General features: G+C 29.1%; 1 protein-coding gene across 1 annotated transcript in view; it reads right to left on the minus strand.

Moving 5' to 3' along the window:
• Window positions 1-19,954, minus strand: part of LOC106877301 (titin) — a gene marked incomplete at its 3' end in the record, with an annotated part of 606,785 nt that overhangs the window by 354,760 nt on the left and 232,071 nt on the right. The window contains exons 108-121 of the mRNA XM_052965881.1: window positions 18,938-19,110; window positions 18,374-18,485; window positions 17,985-18,211; window positions 17,234-17,519; window positions 16,158-16,323; window positions 15,586-15,780; window positions 14,900-15,158; window positions 13,708-13,974; window positions 12,420-12,689; window positions 6,728-7,021; window positions 5,527-5,796; window positions 5,023-5,289; window positions 4,150-4,416; window positions 3,216-3,482 (exon numbers count right to left, since the gene is read on the minus strand). Of these exons, the coding sequence (XP_052821841.1) occupies window positions 3,216-3,482; window positions 4,150-4,416; window positions 5,023-5,289; window positions 5,527-5,796; window positions 6,728-7,021; window positions 12,420-12,689; window positions 13,708-13,974; window positions 14,900-15,158; window positions 15,586-15,780; window positions 16,158-16,323; window positions 17,234-17,519; window positions 17,985-18,211; window positions 18,374-18,485; window positions 18,938-19,110 (3,320 nt within the window). The remainder of the gene's footprint in view (window positions 1-3,215; window positions 3,483-4,149; window positions 4,417-5,022; window positions 5,290-5,526; window positions 5,797-6,727; window positions 7,022-12,419; window positions 12,690-13,707; window positions 13,975-14,899; window positions 15,159-15,585; window positions 15,781-16,157; window positions 16,324-17,233; window positions 17,520-17,984; window positions 18,212-18,373; window positions 18,486-18,937; window positions 19,111-19,954) is intronic.

Here is a 19,954-nt window from a genome sequence, read left to right on the forward strand (position 1 = left end):
AAGAATTTGTTAAATCTGAAACTAGTTCCTGTTTAATAATGCTTTTTTAGGTGATTTTAAATGTCTTGCCCACTCACGTTTTTGGTATGCTGCTATATTTCATGTTGAGAACAATTTAGGTCTTAATAGACACAAGATGTGATCTATTTCTAGCGCATTAATTGTCCACGTTAGTGGTCGACGTTATTTTTTGAAAAATGTACCTTAATCCCCTGAGATTGCAGATAATATTTCTGAATCTCTTTGATTCTTTAGATGTGCTGGCCTCCTGATAATTAATCGATATTAATTAATATATGACTAATTACCAGATTTTATAATTATATATCAGTAATATATATATATATATCAGTAATATATTTAATATATGCTATAGGTTCAAAATTATATTAATAATGGTGATTGACAAGAACACTTTTAGGTAATGATGAGATGAGTAAAGTTAAATATGTGTATTAACAGTTGTTGAAAATAATACAGTTTAGCTGTATACGTTTAGACAATAATTAAAGTAGTTTATCTTTCTCCTCCTAATTCACATGTAACTAATTAACTATACAAATATGAAGAAAAGATATTTCATGAGATGGAATTATGAAACAATGCAATGTGATATTTAAATACAGTGTTAAAATGTTATCAAAATGCATGAAGGTTAGTATCTACATATTATTTCATTAATAAAGATACTTAATACTAATTATTTCTGAAATTCAAATACAAAACAGTGGAAGTTAATGTAAAAATAACAGAAAATAATACTTTTGTCAATCCATTGTAAGCCATGTTTGGCATCTTGATTACTGTTTTGGCCATATCCTGCTCTTTGGCCATATTCTGCACTTTGGCCATATTCTGCACTTTGGCCATATTCTGCACTTTGGCCATATCCTGCTCTTTGGCCATATTCTGCACTTTGGCCATATTCTGCACTTTGGCCAATGTAATGATCATTAAATTGATCAATTTTAATGTCATGGCTAATATGTTGCTCAACTGCTTGTTTAGCTTTATTGTCAACTGGCCAGTCATCCCCTTGATCAAGTTTATTAGTATCTTTTAAACTATAGTCTCTTTCATTTGCTTTTCGTATTTTCCGATCTAATTTGTCGTCTAGATTTTCACCATCTCTTAAAATAGCTTTATTACCAGATTCAAAATATTCTTTAGGTCTTCCTTCAGAACTCAAGTGATAACTAGCTTTGCTACCTTCTATTTGATAAAAATCAGATTCTGTAACATCATTAGCTTTATGACAAATCCTAGTTTTATTTGATTTAAGTTTATGATCAACCTCATCTGAATCAATATTCAGCATTTCATTCTCTTCAGATCTTCTAACAAAATCACAAGGAGCATCAACATTTCTACTTGTATCTTTTGAGAGTTCTGACAGACCTGTTTGGTTGATGTCAAGATGGTCTTTTTTATTGTAACCTTTAGACATCTTTTGATCAACCAAATTAGTAACTTGATCAATTTCAGGGATGACCTTTTTGTCAACATCCTGATCAAAGTTCTGGTCAGTTGTGAGACTAATTTCTCTATCTGTAGCATTTGCAATTTCAGCCTCAGAACTGGCCTTTTGATCAGAGTCTTTCTTGACTTTGAATCTGATCTTTTGGTCAACTTCTCTACTAATTTTTTGTTGAGCCTCAAGATTAGACTCCAAGTCAGTGGATTTGCTTATTTGTTGATCAACGTGATAGCCACTATGATTTAGATCAAACTCATTGACATTATCTTTGCTATGGCCTTTCCTTTGTTGAATATCATCTTTAACTGGATAGTCAATATTTTGGTGCCTATTATGGCCAACATCTTGACCATCTTCTGAAAAAATAACAATTGATATTTGTGGCAAAGTGATTTGTATTTCTTTGTATGTTGCTGTGTTTAGAAAATAAAACTGGTAAGAAATAAACTAATGAAGCAATGATCAACAAAAAATATGATTAGAGTTTAAATAATTTGAAGAAAACCAAATAAAATTATAATCCTCAATTGCAAGAGCGTGTGAGTGAAAGACATCTTTCATTATCTGTTACTGGTTTCAGTCAGTAAGCTGATACCATAACGGGGTACTAAAACCCTTGAAGAGTTTTAGTCAATCAAATTGACCTCAGTACTTGTTTTTTTTTTTTTTTTAAGTCTGGTATTTATTCTGTCAGTCTCCTTTTCTGAACCACTAATTTACAGGGATGTAAGTAAACCAACACTGGTTATCAAGAGGTGGGAAGGTCAAACACAGACAGAAAACACTGATATACACACATACATATGTATGTATACATATATATGATGGGCTTCCATATAGTTTCTGTCTATAAAATTTCCACAGCATTGGTTGGCCTGGGGCTAAGGCAGAAGACAATTGCCCAAGGTGTTGTGCAATGAGACTGAAGTTGATACTATAAGACTGCAAAGCAAGCTTCCTATCACACAGCCATGCCTGTTGCACCTGATATCAAAGATATTGGATTTTTGCATTTGTTCAGCAAGGTTCTTGATACTCGTTACCCAACCAATGTAAATCTAAATTAAACTGCACATAGTTTAATTTCAAAAATATTTAAAGAAAATTAAACTAATTAAATTGCTGATATTACAAATGTTATTCACAAATTATAACATTATTTTAAGGTGTGTTGAATTAAAATCATTACATTTTTCTAAATGTAAAAATGACAAATAAATCTCATTTGAAAGCATTTATAACCTCAACATTAATTTTTAAAAAAACAAATTCAGCTTACAGTATATAACTATTTCTATACACCTTCCTTTTCTGAACTAATCAACTAGTGTTAAGAAAGCCAATCTGACCATAGTAGCATGAATTGTTAAAATAGTGGTGCTGGTACTGATGATGATGGTGGTGGTAATGACAGTGGTGGTGATGGTGGTGATGAAGGTAGTAAAGATGATAGTAGTGAAGTGACTGGTTGATTCATAACAATAATATTAATGTCAATGATGAGAAAGAAACAGTTTTCATAATGTTTATCTGTTATGAAACAATACACAACAAAATATTTTCAATGAAAGAATTTTCTTTGCAATCTTACTACTAACAATTATCAAAACTGTGCTGTAAGCCAAAAATACATAATATAAAGCGAAATAATCAATACACAATAAAAAAAAGAATGAATAATTTGTTTAGATATGTAACAAGTTAGGTAACAAAAATAATATAAATATGAATAACCTACCATCAACCGTTAGAATTGCAGAGCTTTTTACACCATCCACCACAATAGTATACTCCCCTTCATCATCAAGTTCAGAGGGTTCAATGATCATTCTGTGAACACAACCATCCACAACAAGTTCAACTCGTTCACTACCACTAAAGATTTCTTTTTCAAACTTCCAAACTGCCTTTTTATTTGGTTTGTTAATTTCACATTCCATGACAGCTTTCTCTTTCTCCATAATTTTGATATCTTTAAGTGGTTTCAGGAACTGAACTGGTTCTTCTGCAAAATTTTTAAAAGAACTCACTATTATCAAAGAACAAATTTTATTTTTAAAAACTTCACTTTTTAAAAAAATATATATTGAGAAATGTTAGGAAAATGTATAATAGAGCCAACAACAACTAATAAAACAAAATAAACCATGTCAAAATAAGAATAATATTTGAATGATTAAAGACAAACTTGATTTCTGATAATTAGTGTTACCCATAACATAATACTTCATTTTGATGCACAAATATAGATAAATTGTAACCTATTTGTAATATAATTTCATATTGCACAATCATGGACCACTAGAACAAAAATGTACTTATTGATTTTTTCTGGGTATTGTTTATGGAAGAGGCTATGAGATAGTTATATGAGAAATTTGAAAATAAAAATAGTGTAACAGCAGTCATTGGATGAACTAAGCGATTGACTGTTCAGAACAATATGGTTAGTGTAGAAGAATAAGGTGATGTATGCTAGCTTAAGATGTTAATGTATTATGTATATTGTACATTCATAACACATACAAACACACAGACATTCATACAAATATCCTATAGATATAAATATTACAAAAAAAATAGTTTCTTATTAAATATTAGCAATATTTTGATATCTTCTAATATTTAAGAAGCTAGGAAAATATTTGCAATTTTAGATCAAATGAAATTACCATCCACAAAGAGAGTGGCTGTAGTCTCCACATCCCCAATACAACAAGAATAATCAGCTTCATCCATTAGAGCTGCTTCAGTAAAAATAATTTGGCGAGTAGAACCATCAGAGACAAATTTGATTTTGTCACTAGGTTTAATCTCTTTGCCATCTTTTTTCCATATAATGGTGGCATTTGGTTTTGTAACCTGGCACTCTAATATAGCTTCTTGTTTTTCAGTCACATGAACATCATTCAACGGTTTCTTGAATGCAGCAGGAAGTTCTAAAAATAAGAAAAGCATCAAATTGTAAAAGTTGCAAACATTGAAACTACTGAGAATGATTATTTCAGGCAGAAATAGATGTCTTAATTGCAGGACAAGATATGATAGAATCATAACTGATGGTTTACTATACATGATGAATGATAAATGATAGTTTTAACCTGAGTTACTCGTTGGTTTCAGATGTTTATTAAGATAACATCGTTCTAAACTTTATTCTTCAGAGTAAATATATTAATGCAACTACATGAATGTTAAGACTATGATTGCTTTAAGAACTTATATATAAATTTTATATATATATATATTTTATAAGGAAAACTATTCAACTTTCACCTAACATAAGCAATAAAAATTATTTGTATTTCCTTCTAACTCAATGCTATTAGCTTTCAGAGAAATTATTATTATATCATGTTTGCGTTAAAATATTCCATACAACAAATCCCTTTAAATAATAGAGATGGTTTTAAATATTAGGGCTTTTGTTATATTTTAACACTTATGAAATTGCATATTAAACGTAATCTATAGAACAATTTTTCACATAGTTTTTAATGTTTTCAACTTCTAAAATCATCATTAAATAATACAATTAATAGTACCTTCAATAGTCAAGGTAGCTTTAGTTGAAACATCCCCACAAACACAGGTATATTCTGCTTTGTCATCTAGTGTGGTATCATGTATTATAAGCTTCTGTTGGAAACCATCAGTGATAATTTCAAAATGATCACTCGGTGTGATTTCTTTTCCATTCTTCAACCATTTAACAGTTGCATTTTCCTTTGTTAATTCGCATTTCAAGGTAGCAGTTTGCTTTTCTTTCACAGTTACATCCTTCAGATTTGTTTTAAATGTTGCTGGAAGTTCTGCAAAAAAATAATATTTTTTAATGAATAGAGAAAAATTATGCTTATTTTAAAATAAGAATATTAAAATGCATCTACAAGAAAGAAATACAAATAAGATTAAGGCATCATTATATGGTATGTTCAAAAGAAAATGAATGTTGAGGTACAAAAAATTTAATTATATAATGTAAAAAATGTACTTCAATATTAAAAGAATTCAATTATCAAATTTTTATCATAGCTATCTAAATTTACCTATGACTGTCAATTTAGCAGACACTTCATTTCCATTTGGTAAGACACATGTATATTCTTCTTGATCATCCATAACAGCATCTGTAATAGTTAATTTCTGGATGCACTTGTCTGTAGACATAGTAATACGGTGACTTGATTTAAGAGTCTTCTTATTCTTCATCCATTGAACCTTTTTGTTAGGTTTGTTTAACTCACAAGTAAACTCAGCTGACTCAGTTTCTTTGATTGTCTTATCCTCCATGTCAGTGGTGAATACAAGTTCTTCTTCTGCACAAAAAAATTTGAATACAAAAAGAAATATTAGAAATGTATTTATTGTATATATTTCAAAGAACTCATAAACTTAATTGTATATACACTATAATCTTTCTCATTACAGTTTATATATATTTTCAGAAAATGAAATTACTATTCTTGTGCAAATACAGAGAATGAAATAAAATATTCAAATATATTTTGAAATTTGCTATAATAAAAATTATAGTTAAATAAATGAATAGCATTATTAATGTCATAGTAGACTCTATTTTAGGAATTCAACAAATTAATGATTTTATTTATAACTAGACACTTAACTGATGACTATTATAAGGTTTATTACATGAAATTCTAAATTCAAAGATTTAATATTATTATGTTTTCAATGAAAGAGTACTTCTTTCTAATTAAAAAAATGTACAAATAAAACAAAATCACACATTTTGATAAACTACTGCAAATAGATATAAAAATATTATTTATACATTATACATTATGATAGGAGACCATGCATCAACATTTATAGTAAAACTCAAGTGGTGACAGGGGAATGTGCCATTGGATTCACATGGCACCTTTCATTAAAGTAAAACACACTAATTGGTAAGACAGGAATGGAAAATATTGGAAATTGTGAATTGTTTTGTAAGTAAACTTATAGGATTTGAGAGATAAGTTTGAATATTTGTGACAATTTTGTGCAAAGGGTAGAGATATACGTGAAATTTGGAAAGAAAATATATTTAGCTTGAGAATTTTCTGCTGAAAATTAGTACTGCAGAAGCATGCATTCATGATATATAAAATGATACAGATGGGAAAATGAAATTTAGAAATTTAGTTAGGAAAATTAGCATGCTTCACAATATCAGCTATCAGTGCAAGGCATACATCATATTTAAGGTATTTATCATCACCCTTGGAAAACATTTAATATTACCCTTAACAGTAACAACTCCTTGTGTTGATAATTTGCCAGCCTTGCAACTATATAATCCATCATCAGAAAGTTCAACATTGTAAATAACGAGTTCAAAAGCAGTTTTCTCTTTATTCGTGCACTTAATTTCATGTCTCTTATCATTCATGATTTCTTTATTTTTAAAATACCATGTCACTTTGGGTTGAGGCTTAGATATTGTAACATCAAGAGTAAACAATTCTTGTTTCTCATAGACAACCACATTATTCAATTCTTTAATGAATACCAAAGGTGTGTCTGGAATAAATTGATGTTAGTATAATTGAAAAAGAGGTACAGATCCTCAGATATGTGCATTTGATAAAAGCTTTATGCATTAGTTAAATAAATCAAATAATAAAATACAATCAATTTTGCTGATTGAAAAATGCCCTAAAATAATTTCTTACTATTTAGCAGCAATTAAGAAAAGCAGTTGAATATTATAAAAATATTTGGGGAAAAGTTATATTGATCAATGTAACAAATATTTCTCTCCATATTTAATTGCCTTTAGATGTAATTATAGGTTCTATTCTATTAAATCTCCTAAGCTCATGAAAGGCTTTAATAATAGGTATAACAAATTTTTAGCCCACAATGTTGATTTCATACACATGGCTGGAAGGAGGAAGAGTGTGAAGAGAGCCAACACATGTACTGCACAGGTACTTCATTTACCACTTCCAAAAGGACAGAAGATGATATTGACTTTAGTAAGATTTGAAACCAAAGCATAGAAAGCCAAAATGAATATCTCAAGGTATTCTATCTGGTGTGCCAACAATTCAGCCTTATACACACACTTTTAGATAAAAATGTAAATGTACATTTATTTTCATACTTATAATCCTGTTTATAAAATATAAATAACCTATAGGGAAATATTTGTTTTAATATTAAAACACAAAAGAAGAGGGGATTAAGTATTCATTAATTCAATGTTTTTAAAATTAATAGAATAATGCTTTATAATTCATGAAATTATTCAAACTAGGGATAGACTATGAGTGAGATGGTTGGATAATATCCATAGTCACAATTGGTCACACCTGGGAATCCACCAGGAAAGTTTGATTATAGGCGCTTCTGATAGGGCCCTATGGAGGAGGTGCCTGGGAACTGCAGCCCTCTGATCTTTCCAGGAATAGAACGCATAGAAAATGGATAGATGGATGGACTCTTGTAATGTTTTTAAGCAAAATATTACACACTCTTTAGGTTTGGTTAGATACTTATTCTAATTATCCTTAAGGTATAACAACAATGATATTTTATATAATAAATTTAATATTTGTACATTATTGTGTTATTTTTTTTCATTCTATAGAAGATAAAACCAAGAAAAGCCTAATCTAGATTTTGATAGTATATTATCTAAAATTCAGGTCCAAATAAAGAAATCAAGTATCATTATTTTTCTCCTCAATTAGCTATTCTTGAAACAATTTTTTCTATTATGAAATTTAGATTTAAGTAATGGTTATATGTTCTTTTCTTATTTAGTGATGACAGTATTTAAGATTTTTAAATTAATGTTCAGTTACTTTCAATGGTCGCAACAGGTTTGATTTAACTAACACTAAGATAAACTAACATGACTGAAAGCTTCTCTTTTAATCCTTGAACTTTGCATTTTAATTATGAATTTTAATTTTTTAATATTTAACTGCTTTTCTTAAATATTAGTATTAGCATTAACTTTCAATACATAAATGCACAAACTTAATGAATGATTTTCAATAAGTTCAACAATGTATGTATTAAAACTATAACAATTTACAAATACAAAAGAAAAAAAACATTCAAAATTCTTGAAAGATAAAAAAAAAGCTCTAAAAACATTGAAATGAAACAGGCATTGACATATTAAAATCATTTAATTTTCTGAATATTACTTTTATTGCTATTGTGTTGATAAAAGCACAAAGAAAAGAAAATAGTTCTTTGAAATATCTTAATACTTTAAAGAGAACAAAGGGAACATTGATTTATCTCTGTCATATAAACTATTGATATTAAAATCATAAATGATATATACTGCAAAATAACTGAACAGAAAGAAATGATTTCAGAAAAAGCTAAGGCAGATTTATGAGTGGTTTTCTTAAGCTTAAATTTATCATCAGGTATGAGGAAAACAGAAATACCTCAGCTTTATCAAAATATATATATATATGTGGATACAGAATGTACAGAACTTAAGACACATTTAGTGAATGCTTAATTAGTGAGAAAACCTTGTGTTACACAATCAGAAGTTGTGCTAACTCTGTTCAGTTGAAAAATATATCTTGATGCAGCATTTAAATATATTAAATGTATTAATTGGAAATCATAATGAAATACTATTGTGAAAACAAATTCTAATCGATGATTTATAATAATGAGACAAAGCCCTCACTAATATTCCAGAGAAATACAATAATATAAGGTCACTTAATACGACACTTTTTCTAAAGAAAACTTTCTCTGTTAAAATGCTATATGAAGGATGCCTGGTTGATGAAAACTTTAATGTCTACTCCTGTATCTATTGAATACTCTTTGCTTTGATCAATACGCAAAATAAATGTATGTGGGAAAAGTCACATCAAATGTTAAGACCTAAATGATTGTAATATGTCAAACACAATACATATGTAAAATGCAAAAGCATAATTCAAGCTAAAATATATTAGAGCAATATAATTTTTCCATCTTTAAAGTATCAACAAATGCCATATTTATAAATTTCATTTTGATGTTTGCAAAACTATTTTAATACCTAGTTTTCATAAAGAAAAGTAAATCTTGATAGCTAAATATGTTTTGCGAAGAATTGAATGAGCTAAATAAATGTTTATTTAAAAATTGTTTTACTATACTTTCTTTATTTATTCGGATATAAAAATAGAAATATAAGTTATTTACATCATCATTAACTTTAATATTTTACTTCTCATATCCATATAATGATATTTTTGTAGAACATGTAAGAGCTATAGTGAAAACTAAAACAGTAGTGATTTTAACAAATACATAAGCCAAATCAATTCAGTAAATTTTAATTTACTATAAATCACAATTAATTGTGAAGTAAAAGCAAGAAAATCATAAAATGTCATTTAACGTCCGTTGTCAATGCTGGCATGAGTTGGACAATTTGACTGGGCTGGCACGATGGAAGGCTGTGCCAGGATCCAGTCTGATTTGGCCTGGTTTTATATGGTTGGACACCCTTCCTACTGCCAACTACTCTGAGAGTGTAATGGGTGTTTTTACATGCCACCAGCACCGGTGCCAGATGCATGACACCAGTATCTGCCATGGCTGGGATTTTGCTTGGCTTGATGAGTCTTCTTCTCAAGCATGACATAAAGCCAAAGGTCTTGGTCATTGCCTCCATGAGGCCCAACACTTGAAAGGACCTTGGCCACTTTGCCTCCATGAGACCCAATGCTCAAAAGGAACTCAGCCACCTCACCTCCATGAGGACCACTCAAAAGGAACTCAATTACCTTGCTTCCCAACACTCAAAAGGAACTCAGCCACTTTGCCTCCATGAGGCCCAAAGCTTGAAAGGAACTCAGGCACCTCATTTCTGTGAGGCCCATTAATTTAAGAAATACCTTTGTAGTAGATAATTATTAAATAATGTGGATAAACATTTTCATCACTGTCATAGTATTACTAAATTAAAATAAAAATTTAATAACATACATTGTAACTAACTTTAAGGACAATGTAATTGCTTGATATTGAATGTATTGAATATGAAATTATATCGTTGCTATTATGCAAAAGTATCATAAGTCCAAAACGTTGCTTTTTCAGAAAATGAAAAAATAGTTTTACCATTCCATTTCTTTTTATATTAGCAACTGTTTCAGCTTACAATAATACTTCATTGGGTGCATAAAAGTGTAATTCCATGCATGTCTGATATTTTCAGTCAGAAATATTTTTGCAAAACTGTCATATGTGGGATTTACTACATGTTTAAAAAATACTAAACTGTTGCACTACACTTTGACAATTTTCGTATCTTGGCATCTGAAGCAGCTGGAGATACGATAGTTTGACCAAAAGAACTTGCTATTGCAAGAAAAATTAAATATTGAACATACAAGTTTAACATAATAGCAACGATATATATATATATATACATATATATATATATATATATATATAAATTTTTAACAGTATATTTAATATCATTACTATGAAATATACAATATAGACATATACATTTTCAGTAGTGTATTTTATATCATTACTATAAATTAATTGTGAAAAATATAAAAATATTCATAATCTCTCACTGAAGAGAAACTAAACCTGAAATGACCATAAGTCAGTCCAAAGTTTTGTGCTTTAAGTTTCACTTGAAAGTCTGTAATGACTATGATGTCTAATAATATTAAAAAAAGTATAGTTGACCAGAAGAGTTTGATCATAATATTACTATAACTTTAAAAAATATATAAATATACACTCAGATTGTATATTGTTATAAGCAAATAATACCTGTCAATAGTGTATTATATATAGTGATACTTTTACTTTCATAACAAGAATATGTTATGATTAGCTTTAACTTTCTGAATGTTACCACCGCAAAACAGTGATGGCAGAAAAACTTGCTTTTTATTTTTTTAATTTGACATTTTACTTTTAGACATTGCACAATAATTATTCTTTAGAATTATTATCATAAAGTTATATGAAAATATTTTTAATTAACAAATCTAAAATTAAAGAGTCAGTTATATTGAAATGGTCACAGATAATTGCTCTGTTTTCCTGCACCCACACTATTCTCACATATTATATGAAGCAAGTAAAACTAATTCATACTTATTAATTATTTACATTATGGTTTTATATTGATTAAAAGAAAAACAATATATTTCATTCATCTTTAAGAAATACTTGAGTTAATGTATCAAAATATATAATATATATACAATATAAAGATACAGATAAGGAAATAATTTATTCTCAAATGCAGAACATTGCTAACAGAATAGCAGGAACAGGATAAAATATCCATGTTTTGCTATCTGTGTCTTTCAATACATCTCAATACTTCCAAAGCAAACTTTGTTTACTTTCATCGTAGTTTGAATATATAATATAGTTTTTGTCAATAATGTTAACATCAACAGTGTTTCAATCAAATATGATAAAAATTATGGAATAAGACAGATTTCTTCCAATTATTTCTTTATATTCCTTTGCAGTAAAGGAAATTTGAACTATTATATGTAAATTTAAATGCAAAGAAGAAAATGAAAAATATGGTTACTTCTCTCTATTATTGTAAAGTAAACTGGCTAAGTGAAAACAAAAACCAACAGAACTTTTGGTTTATAAAGGAAAAAATGCATTAAATTTAAGTGAAGCAAATTATTATATAGCAAATTTAGTACAATAGCAAAGTGCAAATTCCTTCTTCCTAATTAGCATATATGCAAAAAAAAAATATCTAAAAAAATAAATTAAGTATCTAAGCAAGTATTTTATGACAATCATAAAAGCACCTTCGTTTTATGGTAATAAAAATATAAACACATAAATTAGTACATACTAATTTGAACAACAGAAAATAGTAACTTGATATTTTTGAAAAGATATAAAGTGGTATAGAAAAATAGAAACATGCAATTAGATATATTTTGTTCCTCACCTTCGACTTTCAATTTAGCAGATGTCTTATCATTATCAACACATGCCAATACTGTACCAGCATCACTGAACTTTGCTTCTTTTATGATCAATTTATGAATTGTTCCCTTTGCAACTATTTCATAACGATCATCATCGCTGCTGATTTCCTTTCCACCTATAAACCATTTGACAGGAGCTCCAGGTCTAGATACTTCACATGAAAACTCTGTTCTGCCAAGTTCTTTAACACTTTTATCTCGAATCTTCTGAACAAACTTAGCAGGTAATGCTGGGAAGATTTAAAATTATTGTTAATAAACTGCTGAATTATCAGAACATTGAAAAGAGGGTACATATAGAAAATGAATTGGATTCAATATTTTGGGCATGAAAATATTTTAAGTTGATTTGAAATTTTTTTTTTTTTTCATAATTTTTATAGTAAAAATTTACTATAAAAATTTTTCAACAATCTGACTGAAACAATGTTTCTAATGATACCAATATACTGAATCCATTTCATTTTTTGCCACAGGAAGGAATAAAAAAATATGAAATAATAATATAAATGATATTTACAATAAGTATATTCATTTCTAAACATAAATATATAATCATGAATATAAATTACATAGAAATGAAACACTTATTAATATTTCCTTCCAGTGGACTTTGAATATGAAAATGTAATGATAACCCTCGGTTCCCTGACAGTCTTTCCAGCTGACACCTGATTGGTCCTGAGGTTCAATAACCTTAAACTTCGATGTTTATGGCTTTTAGATATCGATATTAGTAAAATAATTAGTAAATAATAAACTAATGATGTTAAAAGTGGTTATGCAACATTCATTCTTGCATATCAGTAAACCATTGCAAGTAATGGTTTAATTGACAGCACGGATGAATGTTGCATTTGATGAAAGTAGGTTAGTATTGTAAAGGAGATCACATAAAATCTATATTACTCACCTGTATCAACAACTTTATTACACAATATAAAATAAATTGTTTTTCAGCCTACCTCATTGTGTTGTGTAAATGAAGCAGATTCATAAAGCTATTTCTAATATATTTCTGTCTTAAAGTGAACTGTATTAAAACAAATACTTGATAAACTAAAAAAAATTTTTTCACAATACATTTTATTTGCATTGAAAAATTTGATTGTAACCAAATCAAAATCTAAATGACTTCTATAAAATTGTAATTTGTCATTCTAGCTCAAACTTGCAGTCTGAAAATAAGTTTTATATGACATTCTATAGAGATGTTTATTGAAAGAAACCTGAAATTATATTTCTTACCTGTAACTGTTAACTTAGCTCGGCATTCTTTTTCAAGCAATTTTGCAGTTACTTCACACTCATCAGTTGGAACGACGTTCTTAATGGTAAGGGTATGAGTGAAACGATTCCACTCAATTTTATACCTAGTGTTCTTAGATACAGGTTTACCATCTAAGAACCATTCAATTTCAGCTTCATCGTCATTTGTTTTGCATTGGAAAACAGCTTCACCTTTTTCAGGAACAGTTAAATCTTTAATGACATCAACAAAATCAGGAGGAACAGCTGCAAAAGAAGAATTAAGGCATAAATTAAAACTGTTTTAAAAGAATTTTATTCAGATTATTTCAATGCATAAATTGTTATCAAACATACAGTATCTCTCTAGAATGAATGTATATATCTGTGTGTGTGTGTGTGTGTGTGTGTGTGTGTGTGTGTGTGTGTTTGTGTGTGTGTGAGTGTGTGTGTATATAATATATATGTGGAGGGGCAATATGGCCCAGTGGTTAGGGCAGCAGACTAATGGTCATAGGACTGTGGTTTCAATTCCCAGGCCGGTTATTGTGAGTGTTTATTGAGTGAGAATACCTAAATCTCTCACTCTTTCTTCCTGTTTCTGCTGTACCTATATTTCAAAGGGCCAGACTTGTCACACTCTATTTCACGCTGAATCTCCCCAAGAACTACATTAAGGGTACACATGTCTGTGGAGTGCTCAGCCACTTACATGTTAATTTCACAAGCAGGCCGTTCTGTTGATCTGTTCAACTGGAACTCCCGTCATCGTAACCAATGGAGTGGCACATATATATATACTCACACACACAAACATTTTTGTTTATCAAATCTATGAATAAGCAAATACATATAATGAGCACTTATCTTTTGTTTGTGTACCCATACATGAACACAAACACAGACATACAAATACACACACAGATTCCCAAACTCACATCATACAAATGTGTGTGTGTGTGTATGTGTGTTCAAAGTCATATTACAGTTTAGTTCAAACTATATTACAGTGAATGACCCAATTCTTTGGATAAGACATATTTCTACAGCAGAGTAGCTGGCTATAAAAAATGAATACAATCGAAAAATATATATTTCAAAATCTCATGTATCTACACCTGCTTTAAAATATGATTATATATTAAGTCAACTTGAATTGAGAAAGATAAGTAATTTAAATATCTCTACTTACGTTCTACGGACAATTTGGCTTCAGTCTTAATACTGCCATAGGCGCAAGACACAGCACCTTCATCTTTTGGACGGCATTTGGAAATAACCATAGTATGAACTTTTCCATTAGCTTTGAAGTTATATTTAGGACTAGCCTCAATTTCTTCATCATGTATTTTCCAAGACACAATTACATCAGCAACAAATAGTTCGCATTCGAATGTTGCGCATTCTCGTTCTTTTACTTCCACATTTTCTAATGGTCTCACCCATTTCCACTGAATTTGAAATAAATATGTAAATGCAATCACAATGTTTGATAAGAATATCAATTTCAATCATCACACCAATAAATTATAATAATACATAATAAAAGATTGAACAATTTTTACACTTATGTTACTCATCTATCTAACATTATTTTCTTCCAAATAGAATTAATTTATAATCAAACATTTTTTTCTACACCTTCAAACCTTTATAGCATTATTCATTACTTTATAAGAAACATGGTTTTCATAATTTATGGAAAATCTCCCAGAGGAAATAAGTAAAACGTGTATGAATTTGATGAAGTTCTTGTATGTTTTAGATATTTTACATTTATGATAATGGTAAGAAAGTTTCAAATATTGCTAATATTTTTGATGTTTCCACTAAAAAATTCTCAATTACTCTTTCTAACAAATTTATCATTTTTCTCACCGTTTTCTTGACAGTCTTGAAACCACCCTCTTCTATGGTAGCAGCATCTTTTTCTTTTGGTTTCTTTGCATATTTGTCTTCAGGTTTCTTTTTATCTTTCTCTTTTTCATCCTTTCCAGGTTTCTTATCTACTTTAGCTAACTCAATGTCTTCACGTTTTTCAATATCATATGTTTTGTCTTTGAATTCATCCAACTAAAAACAAAAATACATAAACATAATGAAAATAAAAGCGTAAAAACATGTATTTAAAATTTAAATCTTAAAATTAAAATGTAAAAACCTTAATCATAATATTAACATCTTGTTATTATAAACAAAAAATAACATCCAGAAACTAAATAATCATTTCAATATTAATTTCAAAGATAATATTTTAATGGGCTTAATGATATTTTATACTTTGATATCACCTTGATATTATAAAATTTAACTATGTATGTAGTATTAAATATGCTTCATTTATATACTGATTTTTAGAGTTAGCACATCTAACAAAAAATATAAATAGACATCCTTCAATAAATAAAATACAATCTTCACTCAGTAAGATATATAAAAATTCTACTTACTTCAGGCATATCTCTCTTCTTTAGATCATATGTTACTTCATCTGCTTCAATTTCCATAGTACGTTTGGTGGTATCAGTTTTAGTCAGCTCTTGTTCTTCCAGTTCAACCTTACGAAGGTTAATATCAAAGCCAGCATCTTCTTCAATTTCTCGTTCTTCTTGCTCCCTACATAAAACAGGTTTTAATATTATAAATTTTTATGAAATATTTATTCTCTATGCTAGTTAGTTTCTATGATCATCAAACTTAATTCTATAAATGTTTTTCTCAGATTCAGTAATAAATTTTGAATTTTTAATGATTATGTAAATAAATAAATAAATATGTGTGTGTGTGTGTGTGTGTGTGTTAAATGAAATAAGATAACAAAGCCAAGGCCATGTGGAATTTTTAGGACATTCATAAAGAGAAAGTTAGTCTTACAGCTGTTTCTGGGATATTAGGGATATCCCTTTATCAGAGATGATATGAGAGAGTTAAATAGAGGGAAATAGTAGAGTTCAATATAAGGAATTATTTTGGTAAAAGATAGATATAGGAAGTATAAAGGGAAATAAGAGAATAAAAGTAAAAATATATGTAGGATGTTACAGTTGCAATTCCATTGTCCAAGGAAAGTGCTGTATAGAAAGTGCTGTGTAAAATTCCACACAGCCTTGATTTTGTTGTCTCATTTTATTTAGCATATACATGCTCACACAAGACCCACATTAAGCTCCTCATTCGTATTACTATCAAACCAAGAGTCTAACTACGGTCCTTCCGTAGCACTTACATAGCCTTACCTGCCATCTTGGGTCTTCTGGATACCAATACCTCTTATATAGATAGATAGATAGATAGATAGATAGATAGATAGATAGATAGATAGATAGATAGATAGATAGATAGATAGATAGATAGATAAATAAATAGATAGATAGATAGATAAATACATGTATGTATATATGCATATAGATGCATGTATGTGTGTGGGGGCATGTGTGTAAATGTACATGCACAGAGCAGTTCTATTTCCTATTATGAAAGAAAAACCATACAAAGAAATAAATATTTACAGCTTCAATAATTTTACCTGTGTTTTAAGCCGGCCTTCCAATCTGTTTCCTCCTCTTCCTTGTCTGTTACAATAAGAGTTGCTGGTGCAGATTCTGTTCCATGCTCATTGGTTAATGTTACAGTGTAAGTACCTGCATCTCCAGTTTTGGTTTTTTCCATCTTCATAACCTCTTCTCCTGTTTTTTCATCATAATAGATTTTAATACGTCCACCATCTTGAAGTTTCATCCATTTTCCTTTAGACCACTCAATTGTTGGTTTAGGTTCACCAGCAATCTTGCAACGGAATTCTGTGGTACCATCTTAAATTAAGAAATTTATAGAATATAAAATATACATGTAATTCTAAAGTAGAAACAGTTGTAATAAATTTGAATTTATGAGAATAAATATTTGCCTTTTCTTCGTTTTAATCAATAAATTTATTTCAAATACAAATAAGGTTTCTCTTTACTAATATGTAAACAGTTGTCTAACTTCTCTACAACAAGAAACATGTTCTTCCCTGATCCTTTCTTTCATACTTTTACCTCTTATCTGCAAGCATATGGGTTTATTGTCTTGCAAAATGCATGATGACCTCACTAGGTTTGGTTGCATGAAAGAAGCACCCAGTGTACATTGTGAAATAGTTGGCATTAGGAAGGCATCCAGCCATAGAAACCATGCCAAAGAAGACACTGTTCTTGAGCCCATCAAATCCTGTCAAACTGTTCAACCCTTCCCAGCATGAAACATTGATATTAAATGATGTTAATAATGATTACCTTCCAAAATTGTACATTTCTGAGGTACTTCAATGAACTCTGGTGCTCTGCCTCTAATATCAATCTTGGCTTCAGCAGAAGCATCTCCTCCTCTATTGGTTGCAACAGCTTTCAGTTTTCCTTTCAATTCAGGGCTAGCTTTATCAATGGTAAGAGTATATTCATCTTTCTTTGGAGAATCAAAATGAATAATGTCACTTTCTTTGAGTTCCATATCATTGATGTACCTAAAGATAACATAATTATACATTAGTACCATAAAAAATAAATGAATAAATGAAGAGAATGCTTTTATTTAAAAATATATTTTCATGCAAAACTTGATAACAAATACATTTATATAAATTCTAAAATGGTTAGAAATATTTTCAAATATATTATATACTAACCAAGTAACAGTAGGCGATGGTTGTCCACTGACTTTACATTCAAATGTAACTGAACCATTTTCAGGTACCAATTTATCAACTGGTTTCTTGACAAAGGATGGCTTCTTAACAGCTGTTAATATAAATTTATTATATAGAAATAATTGACAAAATTATACTAAAGTAATGTATACTTTTTCAAAACTAAATCACAGCCAAAAGAGCAACTATATATGCAGAAAAGAAACAGTTATACAGAATACAATGTATTGTAAAAGTAAACCATAATCTGAACATATATTCAGATATTTATTTAATGATTCAATAATCTTTTAAACTGAATGTCTTTTAGTTACTATTGTTTTTGATAAACTATTGTTTTGGTGTTAAAGTTAAGTTTTTCCTCAAACCTAAAATAATTTGAATTTGAAAAATATGCCAACTCCACAAATTAAGCAAGATATGTTCAGATATTCTCTTCTTTATTCACATTATCTTTATTCATTAGGCAACATGTTAAGTTTTGTATTACTTGATACAAGGAAATCTTCCAAAATATTATAAAATCAAAAAACAAAATCTTACGGATAACTTTCAAACGGCCATTACAAGCCATTTGACCAGCAGAATTTACAGCTCGAGCAGTAAACAGTCCGGCATCATCTGTAGAAACATACTTAAATTGCAATGTATGCTTATCATCTTCAACCAAAAACTTTATGTTGTCATCTTCAGTCAATTCTTTATTGCCTTTGAGCCTTTAATGTAAGAAAACATCATAAATATTAAAATTTTACATTAAGCCAATGAAAATAAAATTTTAATTTGACATTTAGATAATAATTATTATTTTAAATTTCTAATTACAAATAAATTGTTTATTTGTTGAATGATAATATGTACCTGTAATACATTCTAATGGCAACTAAAATGTACAAAATTCTTCAGGAAGTAGAAAGGAAAAATTATAAAGTTAATTCTAACTCGGAATACACTGCCTCTGTTTCAATTAATTTTGAAAATAAGGAAACATTTAGCAAAATATTTTTGGCGTTATTAAGCAGGTGTCTGGGATCCAAATTAACATAAAATTTTGATGCAATATTTTAACTTAGATCACTTTAAAACAGGAAGTTTGTATCATATAACAGTCAGTCTCAGGTGGATTTAGTTATCAAGGGGGTTAAAGTGTTATTTAAATATTGATTTCTAAAATTAGAACAAGTCTACAAATTTGGAGGAGATACAAGCAACTAAAACAACCCTAGCATTTAACTGGAACTCTTGCATTTGAATATTAAAACAGAAACATGTTATGCCAATTGATATCTGTAGCATGAACAATATAATTCATCAGCAATAAGGATTTCTAACTTTGGCATTAAGTTACAAATTCTGAGTTAGTGATGAAGCCATTGTAATCAACTTCAATGGTGGGAGAGAGAAAGGCAATGTGGATTGCAAAAGAATGTGAACTTGGAATATAAAAGGATTAGAATCACATCGTCAAGGCATATAAAACTGGTGACATACTGGTCTTGTCTCTCCACTACAAATTTTATGTTTTACTTGTTTCAGTCATTAGACGGTAGCCATGCTGGG

This window comes from Octopus bimaculoides, chromosome 2 (genome assembly GCF_001194135.2).
Source record: "Octopus bimaculoides isolate UCB-OBI-ISO-001 chromosome 2, ASM119413v2, whole genome shotgun sequence".
Classification (NCBI taxonomy): Eukaryota; Metazoa; Mollusca; class Cephalopoda; order Octopoda; family Octopodidae; genus Octopus; species Octopus bimaculoides.